Genomic DNA, 15648 nt, shown 5'->3' on the forward strand with positions numbered 1-15648 from the left:
ATACAGTGGACGTGATGATTAGAGCATCCTTAGTCCGGGGCAAGCAGGCTCGAAGGAGCCTTAGTTCAAAATGCATGTTCACTTAGTGAGTAAAGTGAAGCTAGGTTCACTTTGGATGGCTAATTATGATCTGGCTCTGAGACAGAAGAACATTGAACTCAAGTCTGATCACGAAGCAGAACCTGCATATTTAATTTACAAATATGGCTTCCCACATATTGTATACATATATAACATATATAAACTGTGTGAATAAGCCCTAACTGTGCAAACATGTTTTCCTCTTTGCAGTCATTGTTAAAAAAAAAGAATATATTTAAAATATACATTAATAGTAAAAAAAGAAGAACTGGTGAGGCATCAAGATCGATGTCCTCAGTGTTTTGTTTTGTTTTGATTGGACAGCTTGGACCAATGGCGCTTTGCTATTGCTCAAAACCATCTACAGAGCTCAAGCCTCTAACAAAGAGTAAAGGCTGTTGCAGCTCTGACCTCACTAAGTTAGGTTACACAGGCAGTGGGGAAGCCCGCTGCTGTGCAACCTAACTTTGCTGTTAAAGGAGATCTATGAGGTGAGTGCGCTTCACTCACCTCATAGTTCTAGCCGACCTGTGACAATGAAACTGTCACAGGTCGGCTTAGTAGATCGGGAGGTGAGCGAACACATACCGGCGTTCGCTCACCTCTCGATCCTGTCACAGAGCCTTGACCCCATAGTTCTCCTTTAAAAGCCGGATGCACCGCTGTAATGTAGAGACATCCTGAAGTGACATACGAATACGAAGAAGGAACCCCAGGTTGTTGCAGGGGATGCACACACACGGAACTGTGGGCAGGAAGTCATATTGCATTATAACACATGGGCTGCCAGACTGGTATGCATAGAATCTCTTCTTTATTCTAGTAATTCTACTTCCTGCCTTGAACCTGTAGAGACAGGGCCACTTTATCATAATCTTTATCAGATTATTCCAATTTAAATAAATAAAATTAATAAATAAATAATTAAACAAATAAATAAAAAACATAAAGAAAATCTACAGATGACCCATCTCAGTTCCTTCATCAGGCAAACAAAGTGATCACGTTGGTTGCCTGATGAAGGAACTGACACGCTTCCGAAACATTGATTTAGACTTGGACGTAACCTTCCAACGTTAATAAAGACAGGTTGGTTGAGCAAATATTGCAATGCTGTTTACTTCTTCATCATCTACTACTGATTGATTTGAGGCGCCATCCACAGTCCCTGCAGCACCCACTGGCAAGTTACAGGTTTATATTGGTCAGGAGTAAGATGGGACCTACATGTATCTGACATGGATTACAAATGCACGTCTAATGCAGGAAAACGACTTGCAAATCTTAGGATCTCAAGAATACTTCTTGTGGAATTTGTGGTCACCTTTACACATACTGTAGGTCTTTGTATGTATGGGAAGTTCCCATTCTCAAGCACTATCAAGATTCTCCAGCCTGATGATAATTTCATGTCTGTGAATAAGAATCCATGCTTACATTTCCAGACATTTAAGAAATATGTTTCTAAAAATTAAACTTTTATAAAAAATATAGGAGTAACCTAATTGTAAAGTACGGAATTCTAATGACATTTTATCACATACATGCAGCAGGAACAAAATACAGTTTCCTCCTAAATAAATGTCTATCTTTTTTTTGCACAGTTTCTGTTACTCTACCCGTTGTGGAGTTTCCCCCTTCCCATCAGATTCCTCATTTCATCATGAGATTCCCTCCTTTCACGTGAGATTCCCCCCTTTCACAAGAGATTCATCTCTTTCACATAAGACTCCCCCTTCAATTGAGACTCCTCCCTTTCACACAAGACTTCTCCCTTTTGCACATCAGAGTCCCCCTGTTCCACATGAGACTCCCTCCTTTCACATCAGAGCCCCCCCCCTTTACATCAGAGCCCTCCCTTTTACAACATAGTCCCCCTTCACATCGGAGTCCCCGCTTTCACGTGAGACTCCCTGTTTTCAGATCAGAGCCCCCCTTCACATCAGAGTGCCCCTTCACATCTGAGTCCTCTCTTCACATGATACTCCCCCCTTTCACATGAGACTCCCCCTTTCACATGAGACTCCACTCTTTCACATTAGAGTCCTCCCTTTTACATGAGACTCCCCGCATTCACATCAGAGCCCCCACTCTACATCAAAGTCCTCTCTTTCATGTCTGAGTCTCCCCTTCACATCAGAGTCCTCCCCTCTCACATCAGAGTCCCCACTTCACATCAGAGTCATCCCTTCACATCAAAGTCCACCCTTCACATCAGAGTCCTCCCTTCACATCAGAGCCCCACCTTCACATCAGAATCCCCTCTTTCACATCAGAGTCCCCCATTCATATCAGAGTCCCCCATTCATATCAGAGTCCCCCCTTCACATCAGAGTGCTCCCCTTTAGATCAGAGTGCCCCTCACATTAGAGTGTCCCCTCTCACATCTGAGTCCCCCCTCTCACATCCGAGTCCTCCCTTTCACATGCGAGTCCTCCCTCTCACATCCGAGTCCTCCCTCTCACTCCCGGTCCTTCCTCTCACATCCCAGTCATCCCTTCACATCAGAGTCCCCCTTCACATCAGAGTAATCCCTTCACATCAGAGTCCCCTCTTCACATCAGAGTCCTCCATTTCACATCAGAGTCCCCCTTTCACATCAGACTGCCCCCTAACACACCAGACTCCTCCCTTTCACATGAGACTTCCCCCTTTCACATCAGAGTCTCCCCTTCATGTCAGAGTGCCCCCCTTCACATCAGAGTCTGCCCTTCACATCAGAGTCCGCCCTTCACATCAGAGTCCCCCCGCTCACATCAGAGTGCCCCCTCTCACATCCGAGTCATCTCTTCACATCAGAGTCCCCTCTTCACATCAGAATCCCTCTCACATCAGAGCCCCACCTTCACATCAGAATCCCCTCTTTCACATCAGAGTCCCCCTTTCATATAAGAGTCCCCCTTTCATATCAGAGTGCCCCCCTTTAGATCAGAGTGCCCCTCACATTAGAGTGCCCCCTCTCACATCTGAGTCCCCCCTCTCACATCTGAGTCCCCCCTCTCACATCCGAGTCCTCCCTCTCACATCCAAGTCATCCCTTCACATCCAAGTCATCCCTTCACATCCAAGTCATCCCTTCACATCCAAGTCATCCCTTCACATCAGAGTCCCCCTTCACATCAGAGTCCCCCCTTCACATTAGTGTTCTGCCTTCACATCAGAGTCTCCCCTTCACATTAGAGCCCTCCCTTCACATCAGAGTAATCCCTTCACATCAGAGTCCCCTATTCACATCATAGTCCTCCATTTCACATCAGAGTCCCCCTTTCACATCAGACTGCCCCCTAACACACCAGACTCCTCCCTTTCACATGAGACTTCCCCCTTTCACATCAGCGTATCCCCTTCATGTCAGAGTGCCCCCCTTCACATCAGAGTCTGCCCTTCACATCAGAGTCCGCCCTTCACATCTGAGTCCGCCCTTCACATCTGAGTCCCCCCGCTCACATCAGAGTACCCCCTCTCACATCCGAGTCATCTCTTCACATCAGAATCCACCCCTTTTCACATCAGAGTCCCCCCTTTACATTAGAGAAAAAAAAATCCTTTCACATCCGATCCCCACCTTCACATCCGAGTCCCCCCTTTCACATCAGAGTCCCCCCTTTCACATCAGAGTCTCCCTTTCACATCAGAGTCTCCCTTTCACATCAGAGTCACCCCTTAACATCAGAGTCTCCCTTTCACATCAGAGTCCTCCCTTTCACATCAGAGTCCTTCTTTTCACATCAGAATTCTCCTTTTCACATCAGAGTCCCCCCTTCACATCAGAGTAATCACTTTCACATCAGAATCCTTCCTTTCACATCAGAGTCCTCCTTTTCACATCAGAGTCCCCTCCTTCACATCAGAGTTCTTCCTTTCACATCAGAGTCTCCCTTTCACATCGGAGTCCCACCTCTTAAATCAGAGTCCCCCCTTCACATCAGAGTTCTTCCTTTCACATCAGAGTCCCTCTCACATTGGAGTTCCCCCTCTCACATCAGAGTCCCCCCTTTACCAAAGGCAACCCTGACAAAGTGATAAGGTGAGAAAGGCTGAGCTACAGAACCTAATAAAGGGAGGCTGTCCATGTTACAATCCAGGACACGAGCAGACTCCTGCTTATGTAAATGACAAACAGATAAGCGTTTTCTTATTTGTGAAGAGAAGAAGCAGGGACAATTTTGTCCAATAAAAAGGACATATTTGTCTGCACGGCGCCATCCGTGAACCAACATCACTGCGAGCACCATCTTTTCTTATTTGGCCAGGACTGCTGTGAGGTGTGCGGAGGGCTCCCCCAACGACTTACATCCTTACTTGTGAAGAGGGCGCACCAGGTTCATATATCTTTCCCATAATTATATCAGGTTCATGTGTATTCTTTACAGCCAACTTGAGCATCTGTGGTTTGCATTTTCTATGAAACTATCTTGACAATTAACCCAGTTTAACTATGCTCCAGTTACATCATGGTTATATTATTACCAGATGAACATGGATGATTTCTCTCCTCTAGCATTACAGGATTTTATTCATCAGCTCAGCTTACATAAAAAGGAATGGAGCATTATATATATTTTTTAGCTTTATAACCTCTGCCATGTTTATTATTGCTGTCTATGTCTCTTTTGGGAGACTTCTTCCCATTTACCACCCCTCTGCCAATGAGACTGAAAGTGAGGGGAGTAAAACACTAAATTAGTAGGGAGAATAGGGGATTAGAAGGTCTGTAAGGTTTTCATTGCTGCCTGTGACCCCACTGGAGCGATTAACCATCATTTCCTGTGCAAGTGACACCCTGTGTGTTAGGGGTTGACATGGTGTCACTGCAATAAAAGGAAATATATCTAATGGAAACTTAGACCGTTATAAAAAAACAACATTGACTTTGGGGTGAGTGTGGGACAAGATCTTGAATGTTAGCAATTAAAACCTGTCTTACCTTTCTACACACATTTTGAGATAAAAGAAAAGTTGTATTTAATTGATATTTTGAAGCCATTTGCTTATCTCATGAATTAACCATGCACACCACTGAATGAATGGCAGAGACTGAAAGAGAAGGTTTGGCAGAAGCAAGTATTAAGAAAGTCAACTTGAAACTACTGAGTACAATGCTGTCATTATAGTTATAAGTAACAGAGTTTCCTAACTGCGCACTGTCAACAATTGCTTGTAAGGGACTATTCAGATCTGTGCTGTTACTGCAATACCCATAATGCGTGGAACGGCACCCCGATGCACATACCCAGTGCTCCACAATGCACTTGCGTTTCAGTACATATGTGTACTATCTGTTCTTGTGGTGAGCTGCATGGAAAAAAATAATACAGGTATGTTTCTCAGTGTACTAAGTGGCATTGACAGGCCAAATTGAGCAGCTTCTCTCTTTCATTTTTAACCTCCCTGTCGGTATGATTATTCAGGATTTTAGCATGCCGAAGTCGTACATTGTTTTTCATGGCAATTTGTTGTTTTATATTGTAGGCCTGTAATCTCATTTTGTATTATAAATAAAAATCTAGGAAGATTCATGATTGTTGCCGCTGTAAGCCCACCTTTACCCAATCAGGATCCAGTAATCTGTATTGATGCAGATTGACGCATATGAAACGGGCATAATACATGGGTGTGCAAATATAGTAATAAACATAGAAATCTGATTCTTTATCATGTTCTATAATATTCCGTTTTCTACTTCATGATTTCAGTTTAAAACTTTAACATTTCTGTTTCATTTTCCACTTTTGTCCTGTGGAAAATTTTAATTAAAAAATGCTTAAAATAAAAATAAAAAAAAGCAGTAGACCGGGGCAACAATCTTTGCTATCTTTCACAGATCTCACTACACTCAGTTAACAGATGGATAGATGATATTTGTTAATGATTGTAAGCCCTCAGGGGCAGGGCCCTCCTTACCATCTTGTCTTGAATTGTATTGTGATTGTAATGTCTGCCCTATATTGTAAAGCGCTGCGCAAACTGTTGGCGCTAAATAAATCCTGTATAATAATAATAATAATGCCCTGTATACATCATCATTAGTCTTTGTATTATAAGTCTGGTGTTCAAACCCAAATACCAGGAAAGACTCTAGATCCCTGGTGTCCAAACCCACAACCCTTTGGCGCTTAATGTTTGGCTCTTGGGAGCCTTAAAGATAGCAGTCTGTATTTTTGTGCTTACTCAAGCCAGTAAAGAAAAATATTATTTAGACTGGTGTCTACTAGGTAAATAATTTGGTTTATTTATTTCATATTATTGTTCCTTATTTTCTGTGCTGTCTATCCATTTATATATTGTACATATATATAAATGGATATGTATAATATTGTATTTATAAATATTATCATTTATATGTATTTTCTTTGCTCTTTAGTAATGCTGACAGAAATATTTAATGTGGCACAAGTATTTTTTTAAGGGTGCTGTAGGGAGCTCAAATGTGGAAGCATTGATTTATAAAGGGCATGTAATAAGGGGAGCTCTAGAAGTCCCATTTAGTGTGTCTCCAGTGTATGACAGTCTCCTGAAGTGTGTCCCCAGTCTCCAACAACTCCTATATCATGTTCTCAGTCTCTGGCCATATGTTACAGTCTCTGTAACATATCTGCAGTATCTGATAATCTTATATAGCATGCCTGTAGTCTCTGACCATCTCCTGCTCAATGTCTGCAGTCTCTGACAGTTTTCTGTGACACTACATTAACTGGATATTATGTGCGGCCCTTTGGTGCTGCCAGTGCAGACTTGAGGCCTACTAGATCAAGTAAGTTGACCACCACTGGTCTGGATCATACAGACTTTCATTGCTATTAGTTCATATTAAAAGGTCAGAGGCCGTATAATACGTTCTGTTGGGTGAAAACTAATTTAAAATAAATGTATCAGTATATTGAATCAATTTATACACTCATAGAGGCATTGGGGATATATAAAGGACAACATAGAGAGCAGTCAGTTTTATTATAAGCCCTAAATTATTAAATGTTGGGAGGGATCACCACCAGTTCATCTCCTTGCTATAGAAGCATTTCTAATCAAATTGAAAGCACAAGTAAATATGGTGGTAAAGGTATGTCTTGTGTCACTAATCTGTTCCCCAGAGGCAAAAGTTATTGCAAATAAAATAAAAGTAGATTTTTTTAATATCACCATTTAATCCAATTAATTGAAAGTCGCTTAATGCGACTTAGGCAGAAAATTAGGCAGAAAATACCAGCATCAGAATTTGTCTTTATATTTGTCTCCTGCAATTCCTTTTATAGCAGCAAAAGGAAAAGTGGCACAGTAAATCAATCATATTTCTATTAGTTTGCACAATGCTATCAGTCTTAGACTGTGATTATGCTTAGGAGGAGAGTGCACAGGGATGATGTAACCATGTGCCTCTGCTTCTCTTTTGTTCAATTTGAGGGCTGTGGCTGGTCTGTAACCGCAAAGGACATCATGGACCTGGTATTGTTGTTTGGCAGGAGTGCCTGCATTGCAAGACTGACTCAGCAGAATTACAACCCTTTATCAGGTTTGATAGTACCCACATGTGTTTCAGCTATGCATTTAGCTATTTTCCTTTTGCTCAGTTTAATGTAAATAAAACAACTCCCCCCCCCCAACTATATGAATACAATTGTTATAATAAAAGAAGAGGGGCTTACTAAAGGAGTACAGACTGTTTATTCAGCAAAGTTCATCTAGCTTAGTTGATAAGGTGTAGTTGTACTCACTTCAATCATAGGTCATGTGTAAGCAAAAATATTTTTAAAGTTATCTTGCACAGGTATTCAGGGTGAACGCAGCTTTACTTTCACATATATAGTATATAATTTGCAAAGTACATATTTACTTTACTCTTTTTTAAGTCTATATACTCCATACTCTTTTGGTAAGTCAACGCTTTGCCTCACAGTGGGTCCTCCTCCATATTAAATAACTGTCTATAGGGCTAAATGTGAGGAAATAAAGCTTCTCTATATCCTAATCCTAGGACTTCCAGCTCTGGAAAGATAGAATCTCACAGAGATCCATTATAGTTGCAGAAGCATGGATGATAGAGAGAAATATTATGCTTGGCAATGCTTGGTAGAGTCTCGTCTGTCTAATTTTTCATCTCATTCCCAACATTAGGAGGTTCCATAGGGCATCTTTTACCTTTCAAATCTAGAACCTGATTTACTCAAATGTGAAGTGCTGTCAAGTAGCCTATGTTGTCCTCACACATTCAATCAAATTATTTTGGTAAATCAGGCTTAAAATGTTGAAGAAAACCCTTGAGTTGCTACTACCGGTGCAGCTTTCACTTACAACAAGAGTATTCTGACTATGGACCAGTGGACACTGAGAAGATAAATGTGAACGCTAGGTAAAAATGCTTTCAAGAGCACTGAAGAAGGACACCCTGGAACCCTGGCTTAAAGTCAATGTCTGAATGGACAAAGTGTAATTTACCATACTAATGTTAATACAAAGGTGAAAAAGATATCCAGCTAAAAATGTTGGGCTTTTGAATTGGATGAATAGTGATTTGCACCAAGTAGGGGAATGGCAGATATTTCTTGCCACTTCTGCTACGGCTATCATTACCTTTATTTTTTTACTGACCTTACATTTTTATTGTAGGTGGAGTTGGAATTGCAGTATTGTATAACCTGTCCCTCCCAACACCACACTTTATTTTCCAGGTGACAGGAATTTTTTTTTTTTCCATTGGCCAGCTGCTCCCCCAAAAAATGTCAGCAATGGTGTATATAAATATTTTTTGCTGGCTGACTGAGACATTATAGCTCACTGCACAAACAACACTGGAACATTTTACTCTGTGTTACAGCTTTGGTAAAAGACACACAACATTGTCAGTATTTGTCGCTAAACTGCAAAAGTCGTACTATTTATTTAACTTGACAGCATGCCTGGGAAATTGAATGTTGCACTGACTGAGGCACTGAGAGTCATCACTGTATGACCAACAATGTTGGCGTACAATAAAATATTATTTTACCACTGTGCCATGAAATTCTAAAGATATACAATCGTATTAAACTCATTGCATAAACAAGTCTACAACAGATTTATGTTTTGTCATTGCTACCTGAAAGTAGAAAATATACACATACATTATTTTTGTGTTTTAAAAAAACAATGTGGGTATTATCAACAGCAATCAAAAACAATTAGGCTTTTGTTTGTGTGTGTGTGTGTGTGTGTATATATATATATATATCTATATATAGCTATATATAGATATATATAGATATATAAATATATATATTTATATATCTATATATAGCTATATATAGATATATATAGATATATAAATATATATATTTATATATCTATATATAGCTATATATAGATATATATATATATATACACACACACACACACACATATCTGTATTGTGTTTCTTTTTTTGTATATATCTATATCTATATATAGCTATAGATATATATACATATTTATTTTTATTTTACTCTAAGAAAATAATTTTTGTCACTTAAATATGAAACTTTAAATGTAGGAAGCAGAAAGTTTTTCATTACACATTGTGGAAAAACACACAGCACACCCTGGGTTTCCTAACTCTGTTCCCATATTTTGCAGTTTCACACTTTAATTCTGACCCTCTGTCCCTAACAGCTGCCAGGTAGTGATTGCATAACTATGGCAAAATAATGTACGCTGTGCACAATCTCCCACTTTTATAATCTGCATTACCAAAGGGTATCGGTTGTATTAGAGACCTTGCATTCAGTTCAAAGTTCAAACCCTAGTCCTACTCAGGAAACATTTTAACATTTTTCATGTCCTATAAAAGGAGTGGCTGATTGGTAACACAGGTTTGTAAACTATCTGTGCGCTCTCTATCCAACAAATTTAAACTTATTTTACCAAACACTAGAAAGCAACCATAGCAATAATAACTTTTAAAAAGTGGTAGGAGACATTTATGGCATTACATGTATTTTTTAGGCAATTAAACAAGCAAAAAGCACAGGGCTTCTGGAACAATCAGAAACCTTGCACAGCACATTCATGGCCCAAGTGTTTGATACAATCATGGTGCTATCCAATAGCACTGTAAAAATGCAACAACTCTATGTACATCCAGATTAAACATTAAAATATAAACATCAATTATACAACACAAACAGCACAGCTAAATGAACAAAATAAAATAAACTTACTAATAATACATGTCTTACAACTGCTACTTTCACTAATAATAATGGCAGCAACAACAACAATAAACTCTATAATGAAAAACACTCAACATATGCAATAATGCAGAACTTTTAGTCATAAAATACATGCAAATGTATGTTTACTTTACAACTATAAATGAACTATAAAGTGTTTTTAAATCATTAATTTACCCTTCTAGCCACCCTCTCTGGATATACTGAACTGCCATAATTCAGTGCTATGCAGCTCCCATTAAGTCTTGCTACATATCTGAGACCTGGAATACATTTTGACATAAGTTCACTGTACAAATATAAATGAAGTATAAAGTTTTTAAATCAATAAATTTTTTTCTACTTTTCCTCTGTGGGTACACAATAGAGGACTGCCATAACATACTGCTATGCAGCTCAAAAAAATGACTTGTTACATATCCATAGGCCAGGGAAATACGTGTAAATCTATGTCTGCTGTACAAATACAAATGAACTATAAAGTTTTTTTAATCATTAAATTTCCCATCTAGCCTTTCTCTCTGTGTACACAATGCAGAAATGCTATGCATCTCACAAAAGGGTTTGTTACACTGTATATCTGTGGCCAGGAAAATACATTCAAATCTATGTCCACTGTACAACTATATATTAATTATAAAGGTTTTTTTTTTTTTTTTTAATCATTCAAATTCCCTTCTAGCCTTCCTCTTTGGGTACACAATACAGAACTTCCATAACATAATGCTATGCAGCTCACATAAGGACTTGCTACATATCCGAGGCCAGGAAAATACATGCAACTCTATGATAGCTTTACAACTTTATATGCACTATAAAGTTGTTTAAATCATTTAATCTCCCTTCTAGACTTCCTCCCTGGGTACACAAAATTGAACTGGCAGAACATAGTGCTATAAAGCTACATATCTGAGGTCAGGAAATGACACAGCACTTCTGTTTTATACCAAAGTATAATTTCTGCTGAACTACATACAGTGCAGAGTGCTTAGATCAGGCCAGAGTATTGCAGTAAATTCAGTTTTGACCTGAAATGTGGAAACAGCTTCACTACATAAAATACTTTTCACAAAGCAAAGCCAACTTGAAAAAAAATCTGGCATGATCTTTGGGGATCTCATCCTGTTCATAAAGCATAATAAGATCACTTAACTGACACCCATCTTATAAACTGAGATGACTTCCTAGCAGTCTTGCCGTTATTACTGGTACATCATCTAGCAGAAAACCTGCTGGGGTGAAATATACAGGTAGAAATAATGTAATGCTGCCTTTAAGGGTCATAAATTATGTCTTTCTCAAGGCGTCTGCCTGAAATATGCGATGTCTCCTGTCTTGTGGCTGCAGGAAATGCAGCTTGTGGAAAACTTACTGGAAATGAATATTGCTCTCAAGCAGTAAAGACCATATGCACTGCCCAAGTATGTATTCTGGGAACCTTCATCAATAGAGAGAAACAATTGTGCATTGTCTGCGAGTCCATATACCAGTATCATCGAGGCAGCACCAGTGACTCACAGCACTTCCTATATACACTTAGCAGGCTCAGACTACAGGATTTCTTTTTAAATTATTTTTACAAAACGGTTGTTTTATTTTTGATTAATCTGATCTGTTTATTTTACACAATGCAGATTCCACCTAAGATAAAGTGCTTTCCTAGCAAAACACTCATTCCGATATTAAACAGAAGAAACGCTTAGTAATTGTCAGCCTGTAGGAGGAGTTTGGGCTCGGTCGGGCTGTATGTATCGGGGTGTGAGTGCTGTCACTAACACTTCATTACACATCAGCTTGGTATGGTGATTCACATCTGCAACTATATACCCCTTACTTATCTTCACCTGTAACAAGCCACTGCACACAACAATCCCATGACACATTTGCTTTATAAAGCAGACCAAGGGAAGCACACCGACACTACAAGAATCAGCTTTTTTGTCATGGCTAATCTATTCCAACCACGGAATTATTAACAATTAGTAGAAAAAGCACAACATAATAAAAGTAAACATGTCTAATAAAGTATCAAGGTCATTGCACCAATTGATAACCAAGATGAAGCAGCTATAGACAACTGGTACCGTGTGTAAGTATGTGTGTGTAATATATATATATATATATATATCACAAGCGTGTGTATATGTGTGTTTACATACGCACACATATAACTATAGATATACTCTATTACTCTATACATTTATATATGATAATACAGTTATTGCAGTTACACCGTTTCAATGCAAGGGAGACCAATGTGTGCATTATGTTCCACAGACCCGTAAATGTCATATTGTATTTTGGAGGTATTTTATGCATGTATGTGTGTATATTTCTAACATACTAAGGTCTGTAAAAAGTATACCTAAAATGTAAACACAATTACCCTACAACACATACAATAATGTGAGATGTATTACATATTTCTCTGTTTGTCCATTTTGGACAGAAGTTACCTGGAAATACTTAATAAAAAGTAACAAGTTTTGCTCTCGTCAAACAAAGGTTTTAAAATAAACGAGCTCTTATAAAATGGAATGTACAATCCACATCGTACATCAAGCCAGGTGATATTTATTTAAAGAAATTAATTTTTCTTCCATGACAGATAATATTCAGACACCACAATACTATACATTATACACGACAAAATAACAAAAAGAAGATCTATACAGCATACCTTTGTCCACATTCTGTTTTCCTGGACACATGTAGCAGTGCTTAAGACTGGCATTGAGTATATCCCATACCATAAAAGAAGAAAAAAAGTACAACGTGAACCTTCAGATACAGTAAATATTCTAGGATAAAACGTCCAATCAATGTGACTGAAACAAAAATTCATACTTCCCCAAACAATGCATATATGTAAGTAATTTCTGCACCGTGTGTCAGTAATTTCTGAAAAGCTCATAACACTGATGGTTAAAAAACATTTTTAAGAGAAAAAAGGCCTTTTTTTTTCCAGATACCTTTGCACGGTTGTATTTCAGTACTTGTAATAATTCTGTGGCCACAGAATGAAATACGCTATTAATAAAACATTTCTATTCATGAGAAGTCTCCGGGTTCTAGAACAGAACGCTGAGAAGTTCTGCAAAGGTTAACCCTTAAAGTACCAGACAAGAGGTGTCATCTGCCTAGAAATCCCCTAGTACGCAGTAGTTTCAATAATACATCTTTCTTTTTTTTCTTTTCTTATGAACATAAATGTGCACAGATCTGTTATTTTTTTGTATGTGTCATTTACAAGATTTTCAAGCATACTCAACAAAACGTGTTACATATGCACCTTAGAACGTATGTACATGTTATATTATTAGACAATTCATTAAGACTCCAGAAAATGGAAGAAACGAGCAGATTGCCTGATGCCATCAGGGCCATCAATGACAGTGACAGAAACGTGTCCCGGAAAACATATTAAGCGCTGATTGTTTTAAATATATATATTATATATGCGTTTATGTAGGGATGGAGCCTACAGAGCATCAGACCCCGGTGTATTCACAGTTGGGGGTGAATGGAGAAGGGTGGACACTTGGGGTGATGGGATCATTGATAGATTCTGTCACTTGCATTCCATTCCTATATTAAATAATCCATAGTTCACTTGGAGAAATGTCTTATACGTGGGAATGAGATAAATATTTATTGGGGGTTGGGGTTGGGGGGGCTTCCTAGGCTCCCCCTAGTGTCAGGTATTGTGAAGGTGAGAGGATTTGCATTTCGTGATCACTTTTTTTTCTTTAACTCTTCGATTCTGAAACCATATTGTGACCTGCCGCTCAGACAGACTGGTGGCTGTGGAGATCCTTCGTCTCTTCTCTTTGGTTATGAATTTGCTGGCTGCATATTCCTTTTCTAGTTCCTTCAGCTGGATTTTGGTGTAGGGGACCCTCTTTTTCCTGCCTCTGCGGTAGCTGCTAACCTCTGGCTGTAGAGGCACCACATCTGCAGTAGAGAGGACAGACAGGACATAGTTAAACTACAGCCCACAGCCTGGCATTACCCTCTAGGTTATACTGTGCTTTACCACCGAGCCAGCCTTGGTATCCCTATCTCAAAATAAGAACCTGATGGCGGTCCCAATAAATTCCCCATGACACATTTAGATGGGCACATTAGTTAAACACTTATACAAGTAGAACGGCTGCTGGATTTATCATCTATGTCGAGTCTAAGCACATATCAACCATATTTCAATGCCCATGAGTTTGGGAAACAGGAGAAACGGCTACATGGATATGCACATGAGGACAGTAGATGACAGTTGACTGTCATAAACAGCATTGCTCGGTGCTGCAGGTGTTCTGACAGATGATAAAGTCAATTTGCACAGCCCTAGCAGCACCTGGCCTGCAAAGCACCAGAGAGGGGAGGCTGGGGACCTGTGTAACACATGAAACCACATTAGCAGTTTCACACTTCGCCAGTCCAACAAGATCACTTGAGCTCTCATAGCAAGCAGTGTACAATATATACTACAGCCAGGCAAATGCAACCAGCAACAGCCAAGAGCATACAGCCGGGCTACAATACAATCATTCCATCTAATGGTTTAACATTTTCTTATATTTTCTGGGATTGGATTTTCATTTTGTTTATTGGAAAATAGTCACTGAAGTATATTAAGAATTGTTGCAATATATACATTAGCTTGGCTGGGGGGTAACGAGCAACCAGTTATATCAATAATCTATATATTGTAACGCCCCTATAAGCATCACAGAGATAGACAAAGAGCAGAAAATAAATGGATGATGAGATAGATAGATAGATAGATAGATAGATAGATAGATAGATAGATAGATAGATAGATAGATAGACATCAGATACAGGCCAGCTGGGTAACATTATAATGTAATCCCATAAACACATAGATATGTAGATATATGCAGCATATAGAAATAATGCATAGATAGAGAGATAGATGATAGATAGATAGATAGATAGATAGATAGATAGATAGATAGATAGATAGATAGATAGGTCTCATAGATTATTATTCACATCATATTCACATTCAAGATATACAGTATAGAAAACATGAAAAATACAAAAAACAGATACACATTTGAGAGATAGATAGATAGATAGATAGATAGATAGATAGATAGATAGATAGATAAATAGATAGATAGATAGATGATTAGACATATAGCATTCGATAGATAGATAGATAGATAGATAGATAGATAGATATTAAAATATATGCCAGCTGATAGGTGTACAGATTGGTAGAGCAGGAGTGATATATGCCACTCAACCAACATAATAATGTGTTCATGCAACACAGTCTAGTACATTTTAAAAATCACATATTCTGAAAGATATGCACTATTAATAGTAGTAGTGCTAGTAGAAATCTTATATTTATAAAAAT

The 15648-nt window shown here is 38.7% G+C and overlaps 1 protein-coding gene across 1 annotated transcript in view; it reads right to left on the reverse strand.

The window, feature by feature from the left end:
- Window positions 1–13685: 13685 nt before the first annotated feature.
- Window positions 13686–15648, reverse strand: part of HOXC13 (homeobox C13) — a 3647-nt gene continuing 1684 nt past the window's right edge. The window contains exon 2 of the mRNA XM_018568750.1: window positions 13686–14216. Within this exon, the coding sequence (XP_018424252.1) occupies window positions 13960–14216 (257 nt within the window). The 3' untranslated portion in view covers window positions 13686–13959. The remainder of the gene's footprint in view (window positions 14217–15648) is intronic.

The sequence above is a fragment of the Nanorana parkeri genome, unplaced genomic scaffold (genome assembly GCF_000935625.1).
Source record: "Nanorana parkeri isolate BGI_ZX_2015 unplaced genomic scaffold, ASM93562v1 scaffold33, whole genome shotgun sequence".
Taxonomy (NCBI): domain Eukaryota; kingdom Metazoa; phylum Chordata; class Amphibia; order Anura; family Dicroglossidae; genus Nanorana; species Nanorana parkeri.